A 22,381-nucleotide genomic window follows, 5' to 3' on the forward strand; every position below is an offset into this window, starting at 1 on the left:
CAACGTCAAAACACAAGGGAAAAAGATCCCGGACGAGCCCCCAATTATGTTATGTCCCGGCCTAGGGTATACTAGGACATGACATATTGGTCTCTCCCTTTTCCCACTCCCAACAATAACACACCAAAAACCAACGGATGCAGTCCAAAAATAAAGGGGATTTATTTACCCAAACAAAAATATGACTTCAGGGTGAGCAATACCTAAAACAATAAACAAAACAAGCTGGTTTTTTTAAAGCTTTCTTCCCTAACTCAAAACAAAAGTCAACAGAAAAACAGGTTATCTTACCTTACTCCCTAACCAAAAACAGGAGAAAAAGGTGCACAAAGAAAAAGGCTACTCACCCCTACTAAAGTGGACTGAAAATAATTTAACAATATTTACAATATTTACAAAGAGCTCAAAATCTCTGCTACAACAACGAACATCAATTTCACAAATCACAAATCACAAATCACAAATCAAGACAGCGAGTGTGAGTGAGAGAGAGAGAGAGACCAGGTCTGCTGCAGGCTCCACTTTTAAATGTCCCAGTCAGTTGGATTCCACCAATCAGCAGCCTCCAGAGTTCCAACCAATCAGCAGCCTCCACCTGCACTGGTACCTTTTGCTGCAGGACAGAAAACAGGGAACACAGCACCTCCTCTTGACATGGAGGGAAAACAACACAGACAAAATGCAACAAGAATATATACAAATTATGACCCCCAGGGTCATAACAGTGACAGTGTAGGTGACTGTGACGATGCCTGTCCGAAAATACGCAACTGTCTATAAATCGTTCAAAAGTGCATGTTGTCGGTCTCATATCTTTGTCGTGAATGTCTATACTTACATACAGCTGGTGGGTGGAACACTATGAGGCATTTGTTCACGCTGAGCGTCTCGAGAGCAGCGTGGAGACGCTGTTCGCTGTCGCGTTGAGTGCGCAGCGTCCAGGTTAACTTGTGACACCTCCTACCATCGAGTATTTCTTTCATTCCGCGCTGCGTTCAAAGTTGCTGAATGAAAGCCACCGTTCCCAGCCGCATACATCGTTACTAAGCTCAAGCCAAGGGGATATGAAAACTGTATACACTGTCATACAGCCTGCTTGCCAAACAGTCTGCAGAGTATGTTGACATCCAGCCCGAACTCAGCGGGAGGTCGGTCAGCTGTGGCAAAGCGTGAGACGCCCAGATCAACCTGTGATACAAACACCTGTACCGACCATGTATGAAATAAATTAACTAGCCTACAATAGATAAACAGTAACAATACAGAACTATATATGCAGACCTCCTTAAGTCCTCCCTGTGTTTGTGAAAATGTACCTAAAGTGGTTGCACTTAACACATATCAGCAGCCTGGATTTCAAAATCACTAAAGAAAAATGAATACAGTACAAATGATATTTCAGTCTATTTCAGTGTGAGTTAATGTTTCTTTTTTGTCCTAAGCCACACACAGCAAGCAACCCTCGGGCTTGAGCATTTATCACAATGATATTAACTCAGCATCATTCAATTAACCACAACTTGATTGAATAGGTACAAGTGTGCATGCTGCACATTTTATTGGCATCCTTTACAAAAAAAGTCGCCCTCAGTTGAGGGACGACCAACACACTCGATGTGGTACCACATGGTGCATGTGGTGCACTCAACCTGAAAGGGAAACAGAAACAGATGTCAGATTTTGCTAAACAGGGCAGCATCAGTCAGGAAAGGGTGTGTACGAATGAAGTAGTCCAACACTGACTACACATTATTATGTATCATTATTCAAGATATTTTGACAATGTGTGCTAAATTCTTGGTTTAAAACCCTAGCTTGGGTCAGTCTTGTCAGTGTTCCTTCAGCAGCATCAGTGTCCAAAGGCAGTGCAAAGACATGCAAGTGAGTATGGTCAGTGTATCTTTTGGTCATTCAATTTTCCTTTCAGAAACGGGTATTAAAAAACTAAAAACTAGTGGTTATTTGATTTTCGTTTTAGAATATAAAACTAAAACTTGAAATACAAGTCGTTTTTCCTTTTTCATGGTCAAAAAGGGATGAGTGAAATTATAAAAATGATTCAATTTTCATTTTCTATGTCATATAACAAAAAATAAAATCACTAGAAAACAGAAACGGAAAAAGGCCTGTTTATTCATATTCTGAGACCGGATGTTGTCATTTACAGGACGGTGCTGTGTAGAAGAAACAGTAGGCTTGTAGGCTACGGCGGGGTAATCTACCGTGACACATGGACATGGAACTGCGGTCAAGCCAGCCGTCACCCCGATCTCCGTGGTCAAATCAGCTGCACTAAAATTTCGAGTGTGCAAGTATTCTCAGCATCATGGTAAACGCGGAGAAACAGCGTATTAACTTTAGGTTTTCAAAATAAAGGTATTAAGAACAGTAAGCTATAATTCGAACCAACATTTAAAATAAAATATGTTACATTAAAGTGTTTCATGAGCCCATGATGAAGAAAAAAACACTTAATATCAAGTATCTTTACTGCACCAGTAGAGACATGCCAAAATAAAAGTCCCATATTTATGCCTCCAGTTCGCATATTTGGCCATATTTGAGGTGCTGTAAAAACACATTGCTCAATATTTCTGGCTACTGGTGGTATATTTGAAATCTACAAATTTAAGACTACCACTATACTTGATATCAAGCATTTTTACTGCACGGATGTTGAGATATTCAACAATAAAATTCCCCATTTGTACCTCCAAGTGGCATATTTTCATATATTTGAGCTCCTGTAAAAACACTTTGCTCAATAATTACATGCTATGGATGGTATACTTAACTTCTACACATATAAGACTACAAGCACACTTAATATCAAATTTACTGGACCAATGTGGATAAATTCAACAAAAAAGTCCCATATTTATACCTGCAGATTCCATATTTTCATATATTTGACGTACTGTAAAAACACTTTGCTCAATAGTTCCTGGCTATGGGTGATATATCTGACTTTTACACAAGTGTTCTTACAGTAGCTCAAATATGGTCAAATATGCAATCTCCAGGCATAAATATGGGACTTTTATTTTTGAATTTCTCCTTGATATCAAGTATAGTTGTAGTCTTATATGTGTAGAAGTCAAATATACCATCCATAGCAAAGAATTACTGAGCAAAGTGTTTTTACAGTAGTTTAAATATATGAAAATATGCCACTTGGAGGTACAAATGGGGAATTTTATTGTTGAATTTCTCCACATTGGTGCAGTAAAAAATGCTTGATATCAAGTATAGTTGTAGTCTTATATGTGTAGATGTCAAATATACCATCCATAGCAAGGAAATATTGAGCGAAGTGTTTTTACAGCACCTCAAATATGGTCAAATATGCAAACTGGAGGCATGAACATGGGACTTTTATTTTGGCATTTTTCACACTGGTGCTGTAAAGATAGCTACCTGATATTAAGTGTTTTTTATTCATCATGGGGTCATGAAACGCTTTAATGTAACATATTTTATTGAATGTGGGTTCGAATTATAGCTGTCTTTTCTTAATAACTTTATTTTGAAAACCGAAAGTCCGCATTTACCATAATGCTGAGAATACTTGTACACTCGAAATTTAAGTGTGGCTGATTTGACCACTGAGATCGGGGTGATGGCTGGCTTGACCGCAGTTCCATGTCCATGTGTCACGGTAGATTGCTCCACCGTAGCCTACTAGCCTACTGTTTCTTCTACACAACACCGTCCAGTAAATGACAACATCCGGTCTCAGAATATGAATAAACAGACCTTTTTTCCGTTTCTGTTTTCTAGTGATTTTACTTTTTGTTATATGAAATAGAAAATGAAAATGTAATCATTTTTTATGATTTCGCTCATCCCTTTTTGACCATAAAAAAGAAAAACGCCCTGTATTTCAAGTTTAATTTTTATATTCTAAAACGAAAATCAAATAGCCACTAGTTTTTAGTTTTTTAATACCCATTTCTGAAAGGAAAATCGAATGACCAAAAGATACACTGACCGAGTATAATGAAACTATGCATTTTCAGTAACCGTGTGATAGATAAGAGTTCACCCAGTGTTGTGGAGGTAACCCATCTAGGGTGGATCCCCATCTTCCATTTTGTTGTCGGTCAACATGAAAATTCACCGTCTTACCCACTCATCCACATCAGCCCCTGAGCTCTCCTCCCCACAAGCCCGACACAGGTCTGACAGGTCATCTGTAAACACAGACCAGAAAAAATTACAGGTATTTATATAATGTCAATACAGACACAAATGTTTCAGTGTATCTGGTGGAGAAGTACATACCAGTGTTTGTTAACAGGGCCGTTGCCATTTCCAGCCTGATGCTGTTTACACCCTGCTGGTCCACTGCGTAACTGATTATGACTCCTTGCAGGATCTGCTCTGCAAGCTGAAAAGTGACCGCTTTATATCAGAAAATGGACTTATGCTGATGATGGATTGCCAAAGACAGTCAAATTGCTACCTTGCAAACAAACACACCACATGATGTGGAGTCCAGCTGCTTCGGGTGGTCCAAGGTTGTGCAGGACCATCGTCCAATTGCCGGACAATGTTTGCGAACAAGTGCTCTACACAGACAAAACATTGATCACAGCTCATTATGTCTAACCTCAGCTCATTTAAGATCTTCACCAATTAAATGTCAATTAACTGGTGTTGAAACAACTTCACAAGGACAACAGGACACAAATAATGTTGTAATGTGTTGCTGCCACAGTATCATCCAAAGGCAAGGAATACATTAGAGTTGACGTTTCACTCACCTTGTTATGTCCCTGCAGTGGTCCACTTGTTGTTTTGTGGCCCCAAATGGGTCCACAAAGAGGGCTCGGTTTTCCTTCATATACATAATCTATGGAAATGTAAATGATGATTACAGCCATCCACTTGTACACCAGATAGTCACATGATTTGTATCCACTCAGTTAACTATTACTCACAACAAGTGTCCAGTGACCCTGATGACATACGGCCCCCGCTGCCACATCATGGTTGCCAAGATCCAGCTAAAAAAAAAACAAAAAAAAAATACATTTTACACAGAGACATCTCAATGCATAAAATGTCACTATTATAGGAATTGGCAGACATGGCACTCACTCTTTTATACTGTTTCTGGGATCCCTGCCAGATGTCAGACATGGCAAAAGAGTCAATCATCTTCGTTCTTGTTCTCATGCAGACCAACAGTAAATATGCACTGACAATCTGTGAGTACAAGAGTGACGACGTTACACTTTGCTAACTGAGAAAAATATTCAAACAATGAGAACTTAAACAAGAGATTACTTCCGTCTCCAACTCCTTTCCTGGGGCCAGGTGCTTCAGTGTTTCAGAGAACACTTTGTATGGCCCCACCCTGGACCAGAGTGTCTCTTGACGGCCACCTGCCCATATGTCACTGATTACTGCAAGGATGAAGATCAGTGACAGTTATTTGTGAAATGCATGATTGATGAATACATAATTTAATGAATCTATACTCACAATGTTCTGTATCCTTTGCAGGTCCTGGGGATTTCTGGCAGCCTGGTGTCCCAGAGGATGTGGGTGCATGTGTGCTGTTTGTGTGTGTCTGTTGTGTATGTGATGGACCATCCAGAGGAGAGGAAACCAACACCTTTCTTAGTTTGGCAGGGACCCTCTCCTCTGGCTGGACATGGTGCGTCAGGTGGTCTATGTTCACCTTCATTTTTTGCTTTCCCCTCTGGGACACCAGGTCTGCACTCTTCCCCTCTAGTGCGACAATTTTCAGGGGGCCAAGGAAATCTGCCTCGAGCTTGCCCCCCTTGCGTTGCTCCTGTCGTCTGTTCTTCTGGAGGACAAGCTCGCCGACTTTAAAGTTGTCCTCCTGGCCTCCATCTTCTTTCCTTTTTCGGACCTTGTCCTGACTTTTCCTTACATTTGCAAGAACACGTCTGTGGACATCCTCCCTCATTTTAAGGCCGGCACAGGGTTCTTCCGGATTGAGGAGGCTTGTGACTTTGTGTTCTGTGACCTGTGACAAATCATGTGTAGTGGTTAGACACACGCACACACACAAAAAAAAAGGGTGAGAACTTTGAACAATCTTACTTCAAAGTGCTGTGGCACCTCTGAGGGGTACATCGCCTCCCTCCCAAACATCAAGTAATACGGAGCTACAACTCATTCCGGTATTGAAAAACAAATTATACCTCTGTATTGTTCCATTAAGTTTCTCCACAAGGCCATTGGTTTGTGGGTGATATGGGGAACAAAGGCTCCTTCCAATGCCCAGCTTTCACAAAGCTCATAGTTGACCTTCAAGTGATTAGTTGGATAAAGATGACATGACATAAGTCAGTACAGCAGTGGTTGCATACTGGGGACAAATGAGGCATCATCACTGTACCTTATTGCAGAACTCTTTGCCCTGGTCTGTTAGCAGTCTTTTAGGTACACCAAATTTGTAAAAGAAATCGAGAATACAATTTGTCACCTCGACTGCTGTTTTGCTCTTTAGTGGGTAGGCCTCTGCCCATTTGGTGAAATAATCAACCATGACACATATGTACTGGTTGCCACCACCTGTGAGTGTAAGTTTACCCACCAAGTCCATCCCCACAAGCTCAAGAGGCTCAGTCACCTGAAAAAAAGACAATAGGACATGAGAATGTGATCAGTGATGTGTTTGAGAGCTGACTGTCTGCCATGACTGTTTCTACCTCGATTGGGTAGGGCTGCCCTCTTTGTTTGGCACTGGGGACACTGAGCAACCTGTGAGGAACCAAAAAGTCAAACTTGTCATGAACAGACACATTAGTTCAGTGGTACATCCAGCCAGTCCCAACTACATTTGCAAGAATACACATTACACTCACAAGTACACCAGGACAGGACTGTGGCAGTTGGATGTAAAGCAGGTTAAAGAAGTGTGTGTGTGAACAGCACATGTATGGACACAAGAGTCTGAGAATACCAACTCACCCATTTGCGGATGTCGTCCAACATCCCTGGCCAATAATACCTGGAGATGATGGCACTGTGGGTCTTCTCCACACCACAGTGCCCACCAAAATGACTGCAGTGGAACTCCTCAAAGATGGAGTTGGCCTCCACTGCAGTCATTACTACTTTGGCCAGGTGCTCAGAGCCATCCTTCTTCCGTCTGCAAACATAGTGCAGGTCCCCATCTGATGAGTGAGTGGTACAGTGTTAGTTTTGTAGGTAGCTAAACCAAAGCAGATTATTGTTGTGTTCAAGGGTTGATAGAACATGCATCCTTACCCTTTATTTTGAAGTTTTCCGCTCTCCTTCTGATTGTATATCGCTCCTTGGCGGTCAAACCCTCAGGATACCGACCATGTACCTTAAAGTTTACCACCTCCTCTGCAATTTTTGGCTCCATGTTAGATCATTTCAATCCTATCCTCACCTCTATATGACTATCCAAATGACTTATATACCCACAAAGGTGTGAGTTTGAAAGGCTACCAGCCAATCCCCATACTGATTTGAGTTTCTTCACCTGTGTAGTATTCTGAACAGCTGTGAATGGTGATTGCAGTACTGATACTGAATGAGTACTCAGATTACTCAGTGTTAAGACTACTTCATTAATTGTACACCTTTCTCTGACGGTGACGCTTACCTGACATCTGTTTCTCTGTTTCCCTTTCAGGTTAGGGTTTTTTACTGCAGTGTATTGTTGTCATGCGGTCGTTTCTGAGGATGCTAAAATTACGTTAGCTAGCAGTCTGCAAACTTGATCTCTCGAGAGGGAGTGTAACACAGTTTCACGGTGTGTTAGACCATGGATTAAACTTACACCGGAATATCCCTTTAAGGAAACTAAAGCATATTTTGATTAGGGTTTGGGCATTGATAATACAGATGATTACATTTTATTACCGTTTGCTTTGTAATACTATCGTTGTTACATAAAGAACAATAACTCATCTCATCACAATGTGTTATCATTTAAATGTGTACAAATGAGAGAAATAGCATGCATACATATTTGGAATCATTTAGTTTTATTTCCCTGACATCTAAACTCCTCCCTTGCCTGAGCTTTATAGATAACAAAGAAGCTGATAACAGGAAGAGAAAGAAGTTACTCTGGCAAAGGTTCAAAGTTGTTTGAGTCTGCTGAATGTGAAGCTCCTCCTCCTGCTGTGACGCTCTGATAGCCGAACACACAATGCGGTTATATAGCCTGCTGACTTCAAATGGGATCAGCTGTCTTATACTGAAGCATGGAATATCATTATACAAAGATATATTATGTAACTCTTACTGTAATGTAGACCTGTTCTTGTGGTTATAGTGTGTAAAGTAGTATTGTGTGTATGTTGGTAGTAAAGTATGATAGGCAGTTGTTTTTCAAAACAAGGAACTGCTGAACAATATCATCAAGCTGGGATCAAAGTAGATGTGAGCACTGAGACTGGACCACATCTGTAAAGTTGCTCTCATAAAAACAAAACAAGGAGCTGAAAGACATTAAAATGTTTCAGCCTTTCACAATAAAGTGAAACAGACTTGTGGGATTATTGTTGGCATTGCTGTTACAAAGACAGCTGACTTGCTTTTATAGTTTTACTAGTTTTATCCAATGACAACACTGATAAAATGTGAGTTTATTCATTAATTTCATCCATAATGAAGTTGTGAAAAGCAGATAGAAATTGCACCAGGCTGCCAGACCGACTGTCAGTCAGCCTCCATTCTTCCAGGAAATGTGTTGCCTGGTTGCAGATAAACTAGCATGGTGACAGTGAGATTTATATGGAGCCGATCTAAACACCAATGGTGTTATTCTTGTAGAGCAGAGCGGCCCGATGTGTGGCCAACGGGCCAAAGTTGGCCAAGATAAGGTTTCACTTTGACGCAGATTTTTCTAGCAAAACACATATAATCACAATATAATTTGAAGGTGAGTGTTAAGAGAAATGTAGGAAAATAAACTTACAATGTTGAAGTATTGTGTCCACTGTAGTATGAATTCCATCGATCAAAATGTATCCTGCTGTTTCTTCCTGCCTCTGACTCTCTCTGTCACAGATAGGAAAATACCTGTCTGATGATGGGTTGGGCCTCCACAGGGAGTGGGAGGACCTGACTCTTCTACTCTTCACTTCTTGAACATTAGTCTGTGACTGTTCAGTCATCATGGTCTGCATACGTCTACAAAGATTGTATCCAGCCATAAATAATACCTGCAGGCACTATTCTGGGTTAAAAAGCGGGGCAGGTAAAAAACTGTACATTAACAGTGAATATTTGGCTTAAAAGATGCTAGAGCTGAAACATGTTAGATATATGGCGGTAAAGCACAAAGCTACTTGTAGTAATGACACAGATATTTCCATATATTTCCATGAATAAAAATATTTTCTTGAATAAAGTCAGAATTGTGAACATTGTGCATTCAACACTCAACTTATTGTGATACGGAAAGGTTTGTCTCTCTCAGTTTAACATATTCATTTGAATCATCATCATACAAATATCAGCTTTTAGATCCCAATGTCCTTTGTTAATGTGTCATTATACTGTGAGATTTCCCCGTCACAAAGTAATGAATGCTTCTTAGAGAGGAGAAGATGAACTGTGACTGATAGAGCCAGAGCTCTAATGCTAATGATCAATGAATGATAAAACACATCGTACAATCATACTTTTACACATTTATTTTGATACTCAGCTGACTAAATGTACAGTATATTTTGAGAGTAACATTCAATATGCTTAAAACAAAAATCATACAAAAGAATCTGCATGTTGTAAAGCTTGCATATTCCATTAAGGTTTTTTTTCTTTGCAATACCATTCACTTTATGAGTAGAAGCTCTTTTAGACTTCTTGTTTATTAGGTTTATTAAAAAGAAGTTGGCAAACACCCTTTTTTGAATGTCATGCTCTTGCAAGCTGCAGTAACATTTTTTTTTTTTCAAAGTAAGTGCAAAGATCAGTTCAGACTTCTGTGTGACAAACAGGTAGTGGCATTGCAGTCCTCGTTTTATGTACATGTCATAGTTTGTAAGTCAACATTCAGTATTTTCAAAGAACAAAAAGACAGACTGAAAAAGCCTCTCAACTTGAGTGGATATATTTACATGAACATATTGTTTCCTTCAATTTTATTGGTGTCCGCTGACTTCTGCTGTGAGGAGCCTTTATTTATTTTCTTCAAAGTTGTAGCCTAAAAATAAAAGTTAAATATCAGTAGTCCAACAACAGTGGTTCTTTTTTCAAACTTGTTAGTAGGTTTAATTCCCTGACATCACCTAAACACAGGTTCTTTCCACTGAATGGATAAAAAGAGCTTCTATCTGCTTCCTCTAAAAGGTTTTCTACCTGTAAATGGGGATTTTTTTTCCCTTCATATGTGTTTTTCTAAAAAGGCATTAGCTATATCCAGTCCTGAATATTTCACTTCCAAAAACAACAAAAAACCTCCTTGTTTTGATGTTTTTTTTACTGTACGCAACATAATTTATAGCACCTACAGTAACTTTTCCCACTTAACAACCTCTCTCTAAGGGCTGGAGTCTCAGCTACGATCATTAAAGGTTTGTGCTTTCAAGACATTCCCTGTATGGAAAAAGCAAAGGGGTGTGATACTTTATCACGGCCAGAGGGAGGCACTGTGGGCCCATCAGAACACAGAACCCCAGTGCTGATAAGGCAACATACTGTACATTACCACAGGGTAAGAGGACATGAGGTAAGTGGCAACCACACCTGCTTCACCCTCAGTAGTACAATGATCCTTCTCTCAGGTCCTGGTGTATATTTTTGGGGTATTAAACCATTAGCACAGGGGAGATTAAACCGAAATGTAGACATCCAAATAGATCAAATTGTATTTCAAATCTTTCCAACCCCAGGAATGTCGGCTGGATTATTAGGAGAATAACCAGCTGCCTTGTACGAGTGTCCACCCTCTTGGCTGTCCCTCTCGTTCTTTGTGAAATGGTCGTATCTCTGAAAGTCTGAGAGGCCATGAGAACAGATAATAGGACAAGGCCATTGAGAAACTGACGGAATTCCAAATACTACTTGATCCGGCTCTTATTTGTGACAGAAAACTATGTAGGAATTGATATTTGTCAGTTCATTAAGTCTGTTCCCTTCACAAATATATCTTTTGAGTGGAAGACGTTCGATTGCAGGACAGGCAATAAGGCACAGCCCCTCACAAGCTCAAGTCAATGATGATGTGCTCAAAGATCTGCGTGTTTCCCTTGAAGCTGGAGGTGAAGATGAAGTCCCTGCGGTCAGTGGAAACCACAGTGAAGGAGCGCGGCGCCTGGATGTACACCTCCTTGAAGCGCTCAAAGAGTTTCTCTTCATTATCCCACAGGTAGATCTGCGAGAAGGTGTAATCGCTTCCCAGGGCCAGGTAGTAACATTCTTTGAAAAGGAACGGCTGGAGAATCATGGAGCCTCGAGAGGGCAAAGCCTGGATCTCTGCAAATTGTTTGGCACCCCAACGTAGAACTTTGGAGTCACCGATATAACGTGTCATAGCCAGGTTATTTTCTCTGCAAAAGCACGTGTTTCTGTCAACGGGGCAAGAAGATGCAGACTTGTTCAATTTTTGCAGATTTAGCACAATAAGAGCACAAAGCCTGTCGCTGTCAAAATAAAGAGAAAGATAATAAAAGACAAATAGGAAAAAAAACCTAACCACTCTCGTAGTCTCAAGACAAATTTATTATCAATGTGTTTTGGCTTGTTTTCTTTCATACATCACAATACAAAGACCATGTAAGAAAAATATCAGTATAATATTAGTACTCTTTATATGACCACACATGTATCATCTGTCTACAAAAACTCCACTAACATTTGGTAATTCCCATGTCATTTTCATATAAAAAGAAAGTAATTATAATATCAAGGTTAGATTTGATCTTATTGAGCCTTCATCGTAAAACAAACATGATCAAACATCACTCATTTTTATAATCAACTGAAAACCTTATAATACAGAGAATCCTTCCAAAGTCTTAAAACTACCTCTTTAAAAACAACCTGCATGTTGTAAAGCTTTTATATTCCATTACATTGTTTTAATCACAATATTCACATGATAAGAGGAAGCACTTCACACGTATTTTTACATTTTTGACACCCTCCTCACTTAAGCAAAGAATTTCAACTCACGTTCTCTATTTCTTTTAGTACAGGTCTTTAACATCAGCCGTTTCAATGACAGACCAGGGTCAAGGTTCTACTGTTGGAGTTGACGTAGAACTACATCAGCACTAATTTATTTACCTGAAGGAGCTTTTTTAAGTGATAGCGCAAAAAGGGAAATTGCATTTAGTTAATGTGGAAACATCCAGAGGCTTGTAGACTTGTCTTCTTACTATACAGTTGACTGTGAAGCTCCAGATCAGTGGCAAAATAAGCAAACGTCAGAGATGGACAGAGTACTCGACGCTAGTACTTGAGTAAGAGTACAAATACTACTGGTCAAAATTTACTCCGTTACAAGTAAAAGTAGCTCAGTCGACATGTTACTCGAGTAAGAGTAAAAAAGTACTTGCTTTTAAAGGTACTTAAGTATCCAAAAGTACATGCTTTTAAATTTACTTTAAGTAAAAGTAAGAGTAAGAGTAAGAGTAAATTTCTTATTTTTCACATCAATGAATTACTATAATTTTTTCTAAATGAATTTAAGTACCTTTTAACTCTTGTTTCTGAGAATAAACTCTTTGAAACCACCTTAGAACCACAATATTATATAAAGCCTGCAGAAACACCTATAAAAACAAATAAAATGAATGGGATCACAGGAGGACGGCAGATGTTGCAGATGCAGATGTTTATTAACAATCATTAAAACTGTAACCAAATGAACCTGCACCGTCCAACTAACTCTCTATCATTTAGCTAAGTTGGGAACTGGAACCCCCTCAAAGACCAATGTTGTCCCCAGACCACTGGTTGAGAATCACTGCTTTACAAAAAACTACATCTGATGCAGCCATTATCGCAGTTTTGTGTTGACAAACGCAGTCGAGAGCGCGGCTACTTTGGTGGTATCCTTATGGGGAGGGATGACGTATTTCCGCTTTTATGTAGATTCCAGTGGAGAGCGTGCACTGTGATAGGTTTCCTTCTTTGACAAACACAGCTTGTGTCCAATAGTATTTTAGAAAAAAAAAAAAAAAAGAACAGACCTGAAAGTAACGAGTACTTTTCAGCATTCCTAGAAATTAACTTGAGTAAAAGTAAAAATATTTGTCTTGGAAATGTATTCAAGTAAGAGTAATAAGTACCAAAGAAATCTAATACTCAAGTAAAGTACAAATCCTCTGGATATGTACTTAAGTACAGTACTCAAGTAAATTTACTCCGTTACTGTCCACCACTGGCAAACGTAGAAGTTTGAGTGCTGATTTACAACCACCCAGCATCAGGTCTTGTTGCATTAATGCAGTTCAATCAAATCAACTCGGTTGTGGCAGGACTTTTTCTTTTCTACAGTAAAGACCCTGCTCAGTCAAAGTATTGTCACTTTGCAACTGGCTTGGACAGAAGCTGAGATTCTTGAACTGGCCTGCCAACATGATCCTCCTCTGCGGATGGCTTTACAACTCTGGAGAACATTGATCCAAACATTTCCTTCACAGGCGACCTTAAATTCCACCCTCTGCTGTTGGCAAACAGATAAACACACCTGAAGAGATCTGGAAACATCGACATCAGATCAACGTTGGCCGCGTCCTCGGGACTGTAAACAGATAGAAAAAAATCAATTGCATGACAATTAGATAAACAATAAAGGAGCTGTCAAAAACTGATGAGGCTGTGAAGATCTGTGTGATGGAGGTCAGTAAGAGAGAAAGGATGAACTCATTCCAGGAATCAGGTATAGTTTGTGTTAACATTGACTTCAGCAACAGACACCAACACCAGCAACCACTTGAGGGGGCAGATGATTCAAACAACAGCAGTACTGTAACATGAAGGCAGTGGAAGTGGGGAGATGGAATGACACATTTATGACTGAATGTTATCAATAACACCTTTAAGGCCCTTCATCATCTGTAACTCAGTTTGACTTACTAGTGCTCGTGGAGGTTTCTTATGAAGCGCAGGAATGCCAGTGTGCTGTCATCATATTTGTTTTTGGGATCCATCTTCTTCACCAACTCTGCCAACTGCAACACCAAAAACATCTAGTCATTAAGTGGAATTAAGGAATAGAGAAGTTCCAGTTGTTGTACAGTTGTCACCTCAGTTTTCCACTGTTTGAAGGATCCATCCCCGACACATTTCTCCAACGAAGAAATGAATTCCTGGTCAGCATCTTTCCACTTTTCCACCTCCTTGATGTTTCCGATCCTTCTCAAGAATTCAAGTCTCCTGAAAAATAAAATGTGTTTAAGATGCTCGTTTAGAGAAATGGAAAAAGAGACAACACGTGCAGTTTTACTAGCCATGTTAGGACTCTGTAGACGACAGTGTTGGTCTGTTGGTCTTTTGGTCCATCAATTTGATTCACAGAAACAACTGCTTAATGGATTGCCACAATACTGTGTCTATCCATTCATGGCTCCAAAAAGATGGATCTGAATGATCCTAATGACCCCTGAAATGTTCTTCAGTGTCATCTTGAAGTCCAATTTCCAATTTGCCCAGTAGTTGGGTTTCTGACCAAACACATACAAAATTAAAACTGCGAGCAGTGATGAACGGGCCCTCGCAGTCTGCGCGCGCGTCGGGGCGTGCCGCCGTCCAAACGCTCTGCGGCTTAAGCCCCGTTGCTCGGTCGCTGCTCACGGAGGCGGCAACCGCCTGCGTTTGGGATGGTGCACGCCGGGGGTTGAATATCAGCCTCTTCTCCCAACGTGTGTTTGTAACGCGCTAGGTTGCCCCTGCCAGTATCAAGCGCTTTCAGGTGAAGTCAGAACAACTTCCTGCAATCCACAGAAACCCAAATGGACTGCAGGTGAATGACTTCTACAACATTTAGTAATCGGGTACGTATTGACAATCGATTCTTCACCGTTACGTTGTGTGAAGTGTTACGGCCTTCTCTTTGCCTTTGTCTGGAATTCAGGCATGGACACCTGTGTTTTGGCAGGGAATAGATTGGAAGTGGGACAGAGAGGGGGGGGTTGTGGCTTGCAGTAAACTTTCTCCGCCCTAAATTCGAACCCGGGCCCACTGCGTATGTGGCATGCACTCCAACCACTCGACCACTGGCGCAGCTAAGACACTGTCTTCTGCTATCACTGTAAAGGCAGGAAGGCAGCGCATCATAGGGGAGGATGGAAGTGGAATGCCACAGATTTAGATAGGTAGTGGAGTGCAGCCAGATGTGATTCTTCCTTTTGGAAAGGGACAGCGGTCAAGTGACCAGGTTTGACCAGCGTCCTGCAGTAGCTGTGTTTAACCACAGAACTCACTCAGTTGTTTCATATCGCAGTGGAAGCCACTTCGTTCATCGCGGAAAAGTTGGGCAGAATTACAACTACACACATCTTGTTGTGTGCCACATTGACAGGGCAGACACAACACGCAAATGGCATTCTTAGCAAATTGGCTTATTTGAAAATTGTGTGCTGTGGCTCACTACCACTCACTTATCCATTATGTGGCTCTACCCATTACCCTTCAAATACGCCCTGTTGTAACGTGCAATGTAGACAAAACTACCTGCAAATGCCATGTACATCTGACTATGTTTGTCATTACTGCACATAAATGAGTGTAGAATAATGCTTCACTTGCCTTCTTTCAACAATGTATTTATGGCTGTCTATCAGTGTCAAGCTTTTGATCTAAGTTCTGCTTTGTTTGCTAGTTTTTATTCCAAGAAGTGCGTGCTGCTACCTTTTGAAGTTTCAAAAAAATCTGATGAATATGCGGCTGACTTACTGGAATTGAATGGAATTACTCAGAGGTTATTCAGACAGGACACATGTGCCTTGAAAGACAACAATGCCATCTAGTGGCGACTTGCATCACGTACACCATCAATTCATGTGCTTCTAAGCAAAATTGACCACTTCCTGTTGGACTGAGAGTGTGGGTGTAAATGAGTCATTTGTGCGTCTTGTCATAACACACATGCGTGCCAAATTTCATTTATGTATATGCATGTAGGGCGCCAACATTGACTGAGATAATACTTACCTCATGTTTCCAGTGGGTTTCCAGTGGGTGGCGCTATGGATATGACACAGTATTGATGCACAGATCTATTCAGGGCGACTCCCTCTAGATTCCCTCTAGATTTGGCCGAGATAGAACATTGTATGAAGAAGTTATGAGGACATGATGCTTTATGGCGAAGGATTTGAATTGACCGCTCCACTGTGGCCAGCAGGTATGATGTAGGATAAAGATTTCCATAACTTTTCATCTTCAAGGTCAGAGGATGCTACTGAGTGACTTTGAAGTCGGTGGTGTTACATCTGTAGGAGAAGATAATTTAAGTACGAAGATTGGCAATATTTCAAAATGGTGGCCAAAATCAAAATGGCCGACTTAGTATTGATGCTGAGATTTATTTGGGGAGGCAGCCTCTACATTTAATAGAAGTTTGGTGTGGATAGGAAATTGTATGTTAAAGTTATAAAGCCTTGATGTTTGACCGCGAGGGGAAAAAATGGTTTCCACCGCCCCGCCCACTAAAGTATGTCGCAGCTGAAAGATTTTAATAACTTTTGTTCTCCAAGGCATGAAGAAAATTACTGAGTTAATGTGAAGACTGTGGTGTTTAAGCTCTAGGACAAGATAATTTTCAAAGTAGGCATGAATTTGTCAAAAATTCCACCACACATCAAAATAACTGACTTCCTGTTGGAGTGAGAGTAAGCATCCAAATGGGTTTTTTGTGCGTCTGGTCATGATGAAGGTGCGTACCAATTTTCGTCCTTCTATGTACAAGTAGGAGGCGGGGCATCACAATAGGGGGTGCTACAGAGCCCACGCGTCACCGCCACGCCCCATGACCACACAGATCTCATCAGGGCGACTCCCTCTGCATTCCTGAGAGATTTGGCCGAGATAGGAAATTGTATGAAGAAGTTATGAGGACACGATGCTTTACGGCAAAGGATTCGAATTGCCCGCTCCACTGTGGCCAGCAGGTATGACGTAGGATAAAGATTTTAATAACTTTTCATCTTCAAGGTCACAGGATGCTACTGAGTGACTTTGAAGTCGGTGGCGTTACATCTGTAGGAGGAGATAATTTAAGTATGAAGATTGGCAATATTTCAAAATGGTGGCGAAAAGCAAAATGGCCGACTTAGTATTGATGCTGAGATTTGTTCAGGGAGACAGCCTCTACAGTTACGAGCAGTTTGGTGTGGATAGGAAATTGTATGATGAAGTTATAAAGCCTCGATGCTTGACGGCGTGAGGAAAAAATTGTTTCCACTGCACCGCCCACTAAAGTTTGGCGCAGCTGAATGATTTCCATAACTTTTGTTCTTCAAGACATGAAGAAAATTACTGAGTTAATTTGAAGACTGTGGTGTTTAAGCTCTAGGACAAGATCATTTTCAAAGTAGGCATGAATTGGACAAAAACGCCGCCACACATCTAAATAGCTGACTTCCTGTTGGAGTGACAGTATGGTCCCCCCAGACTTTTTTGTGCGTCTGCTCATGAGGAATCTGCGTATTGAATTTCGTTCTTCTACGCAATTGTGGGAGGCGGGAATGAACATTAGGGGGCGCTACAGAGCCCGCAGGTCACGACAACGCCCAATGACAATGCAGGATCGCAATTTTAGCCAGATGTAACATATATTCCAAATTTGGTGAGTTTTTGGGTATGTTCAGGCATCCAAAACTGCATTCAAACTTGGAGAAGAAAATTTCTGTCCTTCCAATAACAATAGGGACCTCGCAGGTCTACCTGCTCGGGCCCTAATAATTAATTCACATCAACCAAGTTTAGGTCTGGTTGTGTTTGGTACAAATTATCATCTACAGTATTGGCATGCGATCATGCAAGACTAACCCCCAATTTCCACTGGATACGGGTCCGCTGCATTGCAGCTCCGCTCCGGTTTTGCTCCGCCGTCTGCCTTCCGGCAATCTCCACCGGTTGCGGTTGGCTGAGGAGTTCCTGCAATAATCACATAATCACTCACGACCGCAGTTATAGGTCTGTGTTATAAACACAACAACACGAAGTGTTTTGGACCGAAGGATTAGCAGAAGAGCTTGTGTTTGTCTCTTTTTTGAGATTTGTGCTGGTGTCAACACGGAGTGTTTTATTTTGAAAAGTAACAGGATGTTGTTTGTTATTTCGGTGCTTGACTTCCAGTCTGCTCCGTGCTAAATTCAGCAGAATTGCTGCGTCGTGCTCCGGCATCCGCCAGAAATAGAAGTCCTGCGTATCTGTGCCGGAGGGCGGCCGGAGCTGGGACGGAGCTGATGCGCAGCGCAGCGGACCTCCTGGGGATTGACATATTGACTAAGTGAAACCTATCAGCTCCGCTGGCGTGGCGGAGACGCAACACAGCGGAGACGTATCCAGTGGAAATTGGGAGTAAGATGGAGACCATGGTAAACAATATACCTTGCTAGCATCAGCATGTTAGCATTGTCATTGTAAACATGTTAGCATGCTGATGTTAGCACTGAGATGAAAGCACTGCTGTGCCTTTAAGAGCAGCCTCACTGAGCCACTTGTGGGCATCGACTCGTGTTAACACAATGCGAGCTGCTATACACAGAAATAAAAGGTGACAATGAAACTGATGCTACCTCTCAGGTTTCCAGAAGAAGGGATGACTCAAGCATTCTTCCACTGTAGGTCTGCTCTTTGGTTCTTTGTCGATCATCCACTCGATGAGTTCCTTTGCCACTACATCTTCAACATGGTCCAGCGTGTACAAACCTTTATGAATGTTGTACTCAATTTCACATGGTATGTCACCGAAAGGATGGTGTCCTCCAGAGAGGATGTAATGAATCAGCATCCCTGCCACCTTTAAATTAACCGATCATTTGAGCAATGAAAGAAGTATTTTTTAGTCACTCATCAGTGTAGTTTGGATTGCAGTGAAACTGACCTGTACATCAGTGTTTGACTTGTATCGTATGTCAGCTTCTCCTGTTAAAGTCTCCCTGGCCTTCCAGCATCTTGTTCCTGCACTGCCTGTGCAATAAGTTGTTTGGCCTTTGAGTAACCGTCTACTGATGCCAAAATCTGCTAATCTTGCCCTCCCGTTAACATCTGCAGGACAAATCACAGATAAGGTAAAATAATAATACATTTTGAATACTGTTGCTGTTATTTTGAATTTCCAATTTAATTTCATTACTTCAGTACATTTTGAACTTTTCCTTACCAATCAAAACATTCTGTGGTTTGAGATCACGGTGGAGAATTGGAGGATTTTGACAATGAAGCACTTTTAAACTCTCCAGAACCTGATAGACAAGTTTCTCTTTCAGCAGACCACCATCATTGTTTCTGATGCATTCTTCCAGGGTGTATTCACAAAGCTGAAGACCAAGATACCCAAAGTACTCATCCTCTGCAAAGTCAACGTATCGTACAATAGATGGATGATCAAGTTCTGGAAGTCGTAGAAATCCCTCCTCATTTCTTAGCATTTGATAGTTGCTTTTTTTCATTCTCTTAATAGCAACCTCAGTGCCATCATCTCTCAGCCCCAAGAAGACGTCAGTACCATCACTGCCCTCTGCTATGCGGAACTCTGCATCATTCACATAAACCATGCTCCCAATTCTGGTTACTCTGCTTCCATCAGTGCTAACCAGCTTCTCTAATTTTTCTCTCCACCTCTTGCTGATTTGTAGCCATGTGTGTGTATCTGATGACACAGTGGTGTTGGAGTGGAGTGGCTGAACATTTGAAGTTGACTCCACAACAGGAATTGATATTGGATCAGTTGCATCACTCAAACACTTGTCATTTGGGTCTTCTTCCTTGTCTGATTTTTCATTCTTCTTATTCTTCTTATTCTTCTTTTTCTTCTTCTTTTTCCTCATCCTAGGTGAGGCTGTACAGTCCTCACATTCCACGTTTGATTTGCTGAAATGATTGTTCAGTCGTCTGAGCACTTCTTTCAGATCTTGTAGCATCTTCATATCTGCCCACATCAGTATGTCTTCAGGAACTGAAGTTATTCCCACTGATGATAAGATGTTACCAGCATGTTTACATGAAAGCAAGTTTCCAAATATGCCATATGCAAAGACTTTTATGTTCATTAAATATTTGTCTTGCACAAAAGGAGCAACTGTTTTACATAACTTCTCAGTGAAGTTCAGATCCCAGCCATCTGTGCCTTTTGTTTTCTGTGTTATCACATACAGTGTTTGCAGAACAGCTTCACATACATCAGGTCTCTCTTTTAAGCAAAGCTGGTCCAGTAGTTGGGGGACTAAAGCTTGTGCTTGTTCATTTAGTATTTCCTCAACAGTACACAGAACTGCATATAAAGTAAGAATGGCATGATTTACATGTTCCTTGAGAATGTTTGGAAAGCGATTGACTGCTCCTTCAATGTAGGTGTTCAGATTTCCAGTGTCCTTCAGCCATTTGATACTTCCCTGGCTGTATTTTTCAACAATTGGCCCAGTTACAGTAAAAAGAAGTTCAATCATGGTCAGATGGGATTGAGGATCCTCCAACAGCATATGACTGTCCAAAGTTTTCAACACTTGTTCAGGTGTTTTACTTTGCACAGCAATTGCCATATCAAGGAAATATCTGACTTGAGAGCATAATTTATCTCCTTTAGATGCGAGCTTTTGAATCATCTGACTTATTTTTTCATTGTCAGTCACATGTTGAGGATGAGTGACAGGAAAGTGTGTCACTGGTGCACCAGCAGAGATGAGCACTTTCACAACATCCTCTCTGTCATTGATGGCAGCAGCTTGCAGTGGTGTGAATGGCTGTAGATTACATCCTTTTGGATTAGCTCTTGCTTCAAGCAGTAGTTCCACAAAATCAAGTGGTGCTTTGTATAGTGAGACATAATGCAGAGGTGTGAAGCCTTGCTCTGAAACATTGTTTGGGTTTGCACCCTGCTGCAAAAGGAAAGTAAAAATATCCCTGTTGTGAGTTACAACAGCAGCAGTCAGTGGGCTTATGTAGTCATTACACTCTGTGCATGGGTAAAGTTCATTTATGTTATTGTTCTTTTTCAGTAATTTTTTTAGCTTCTTGAGGTTGTTGTCAAATACACACTGTATTATACGATGTGTTTCTGTTGGGGATTCTGTCACTTGGAGGTGTCCGATGATATTCATTCCTTTTTCTTCAGCGTAACTGTGAAAAAGAAAAGGTTAGAATGTTACTGTTATATTATATATGACTCATTCACAATAAATCACATTTAAAAACATTGTATTTAGGTTGGTTACAAATCCATCACAAGACATTCCCTGTAACTACATATAAGTACCAGAGGTAATGCAAAATCATTTCTACAACAAAACTATCTAACTACTACACTTGTCCTAACTGCTAGAATTGCTGACAGCATGAACTACGTGTTTGTTACACAGAGGGCCACACCTTGTGCTAACTGACCTTTAGACCTTCAGGTCTGCAACAGGAATTAAACTTTGAATAAGCAGAGCTGTGGAATTTCCATTAATAGACTTTGGTGGTCGTAGGTACAAGGTGAAATATTGTGTTTTCATGTAAACTTTAATTCTGATGACATCAAATAACCACAATAGTGGAAACTGAAGGAGAGTAGGTCTATATGACTGTGCTTTTTTAGGGTGAAAACACTGATTATTTCACAACATAATTTGAAGGTGAGCGTTAAGAGAATTGTAGGAAAATTAACTCACAACGTTGAAGTAAGGTGTCCAGGGTAATATGAACTCTATCGACCACAACTTAACACGCCGTGCTTTATCTGTAGTTCTTCCTGCCTCTGACTCTATGTGCTGCGAGACAGGAAGATACCTGTTTGACAAGATGGGTTGGGCTTCCACAGGATGTGGGAGGACTTACCCCTCACACTCTTTACTTCCTGAACATTAATCTCTGACTGTTGAGTCATCATAGTCTACATACAATCTACAAAGATTGTATCCAGCATTAAAGAACATCTGCAGGCACTATTCTGGGTTAAAGAATGGGGCAGGTAAATTTGTACCTATCTGTACATTAACAATTAACATTTGGCTTAAAAGACACTAGATCTGAAACATGTCAAATATATGGCGGTAAAGCACAAAGCTACTTTTAGTAATGATACAGATACAACATTATGTTGTGCACTGCATTACACAGCAATAGCAAATGGCTAGAAAGTTGCAGTTAATAACCTAAAAGATTTTGGTTAATCAAATGGGTTATACATTTGATTGATGAATCAATTCTCAACACAGTGCAATTGTTTGCAGTACAAATCAACATCTACTCCTGTAAT

General features: G+C 40.7%; 1 protein-coding gene across 4 annotated transcripts in view; it reads right to left on the minus strand.

Moving 5' to 3' along the window:
- LOC115590287 (serine/threonine-protein kinase ppk4-like) overlaps positions 1–22,381 on the minus strand; it is a 336,079-nt gene that overhangs the window by 291,722 nt on the left and 21,976 nt on the right. Inside the window, exons 1-7 of one of the 4 annotated variants that reach the window (XM_030431608.1) lie at positions 21,795–21,897; positions 19,307–21,261; positions 19,028–19,191; positions 18,720–18,943; positions 14,223–14,352; positions 14,053–14,147; positions 13,318–13,717 (exon numbers count right to left, since the gene is read on the minus strand). In XM_030431608.1, the coding sequence (XP_030287468.1) occupies positions 13,498–13,717; positions 14,053–14,147; positions 14,223–14,352; positions 18,720–18,943; positions 19,028–19,191; positions 19,307–21,242 (2,769 nt within the window). In that variant the 5' untranslated portion in view covers positions 21,243–21,261; positions 21,795–21,897 and the 3' untranslated portion in view covers positions 13,318–13,497. Of the gene's footprint in view, positions 1–838; positions 946–13,317; positions 13,718–14,052; positions 14,148–14,222; positions 14,353–18,719; positions 18,944–19,027; positions 19,192–19,306; positions 21,262–21,794; positions 21,898–22,381 lie in introns of those variants that run through there. The other 3 variants (XM_030431611.1, XM_030431616.1, XM_030431610.1) reach the window with 3 other exon arrangements.

This window comes from Sparus aurata, chromosome 10 (genome assembly GCF_900880675.1).
Source record: "Sparus aurata chromosome 10, fSpaAur1.1, whole genome shotgun sequence".
Taxonomy (NCBI): Eukaryota; Metazoa; Chordata; class Actinopteri; order Spariformes; family Sparidae; genus Sparus; species Sparus aurata.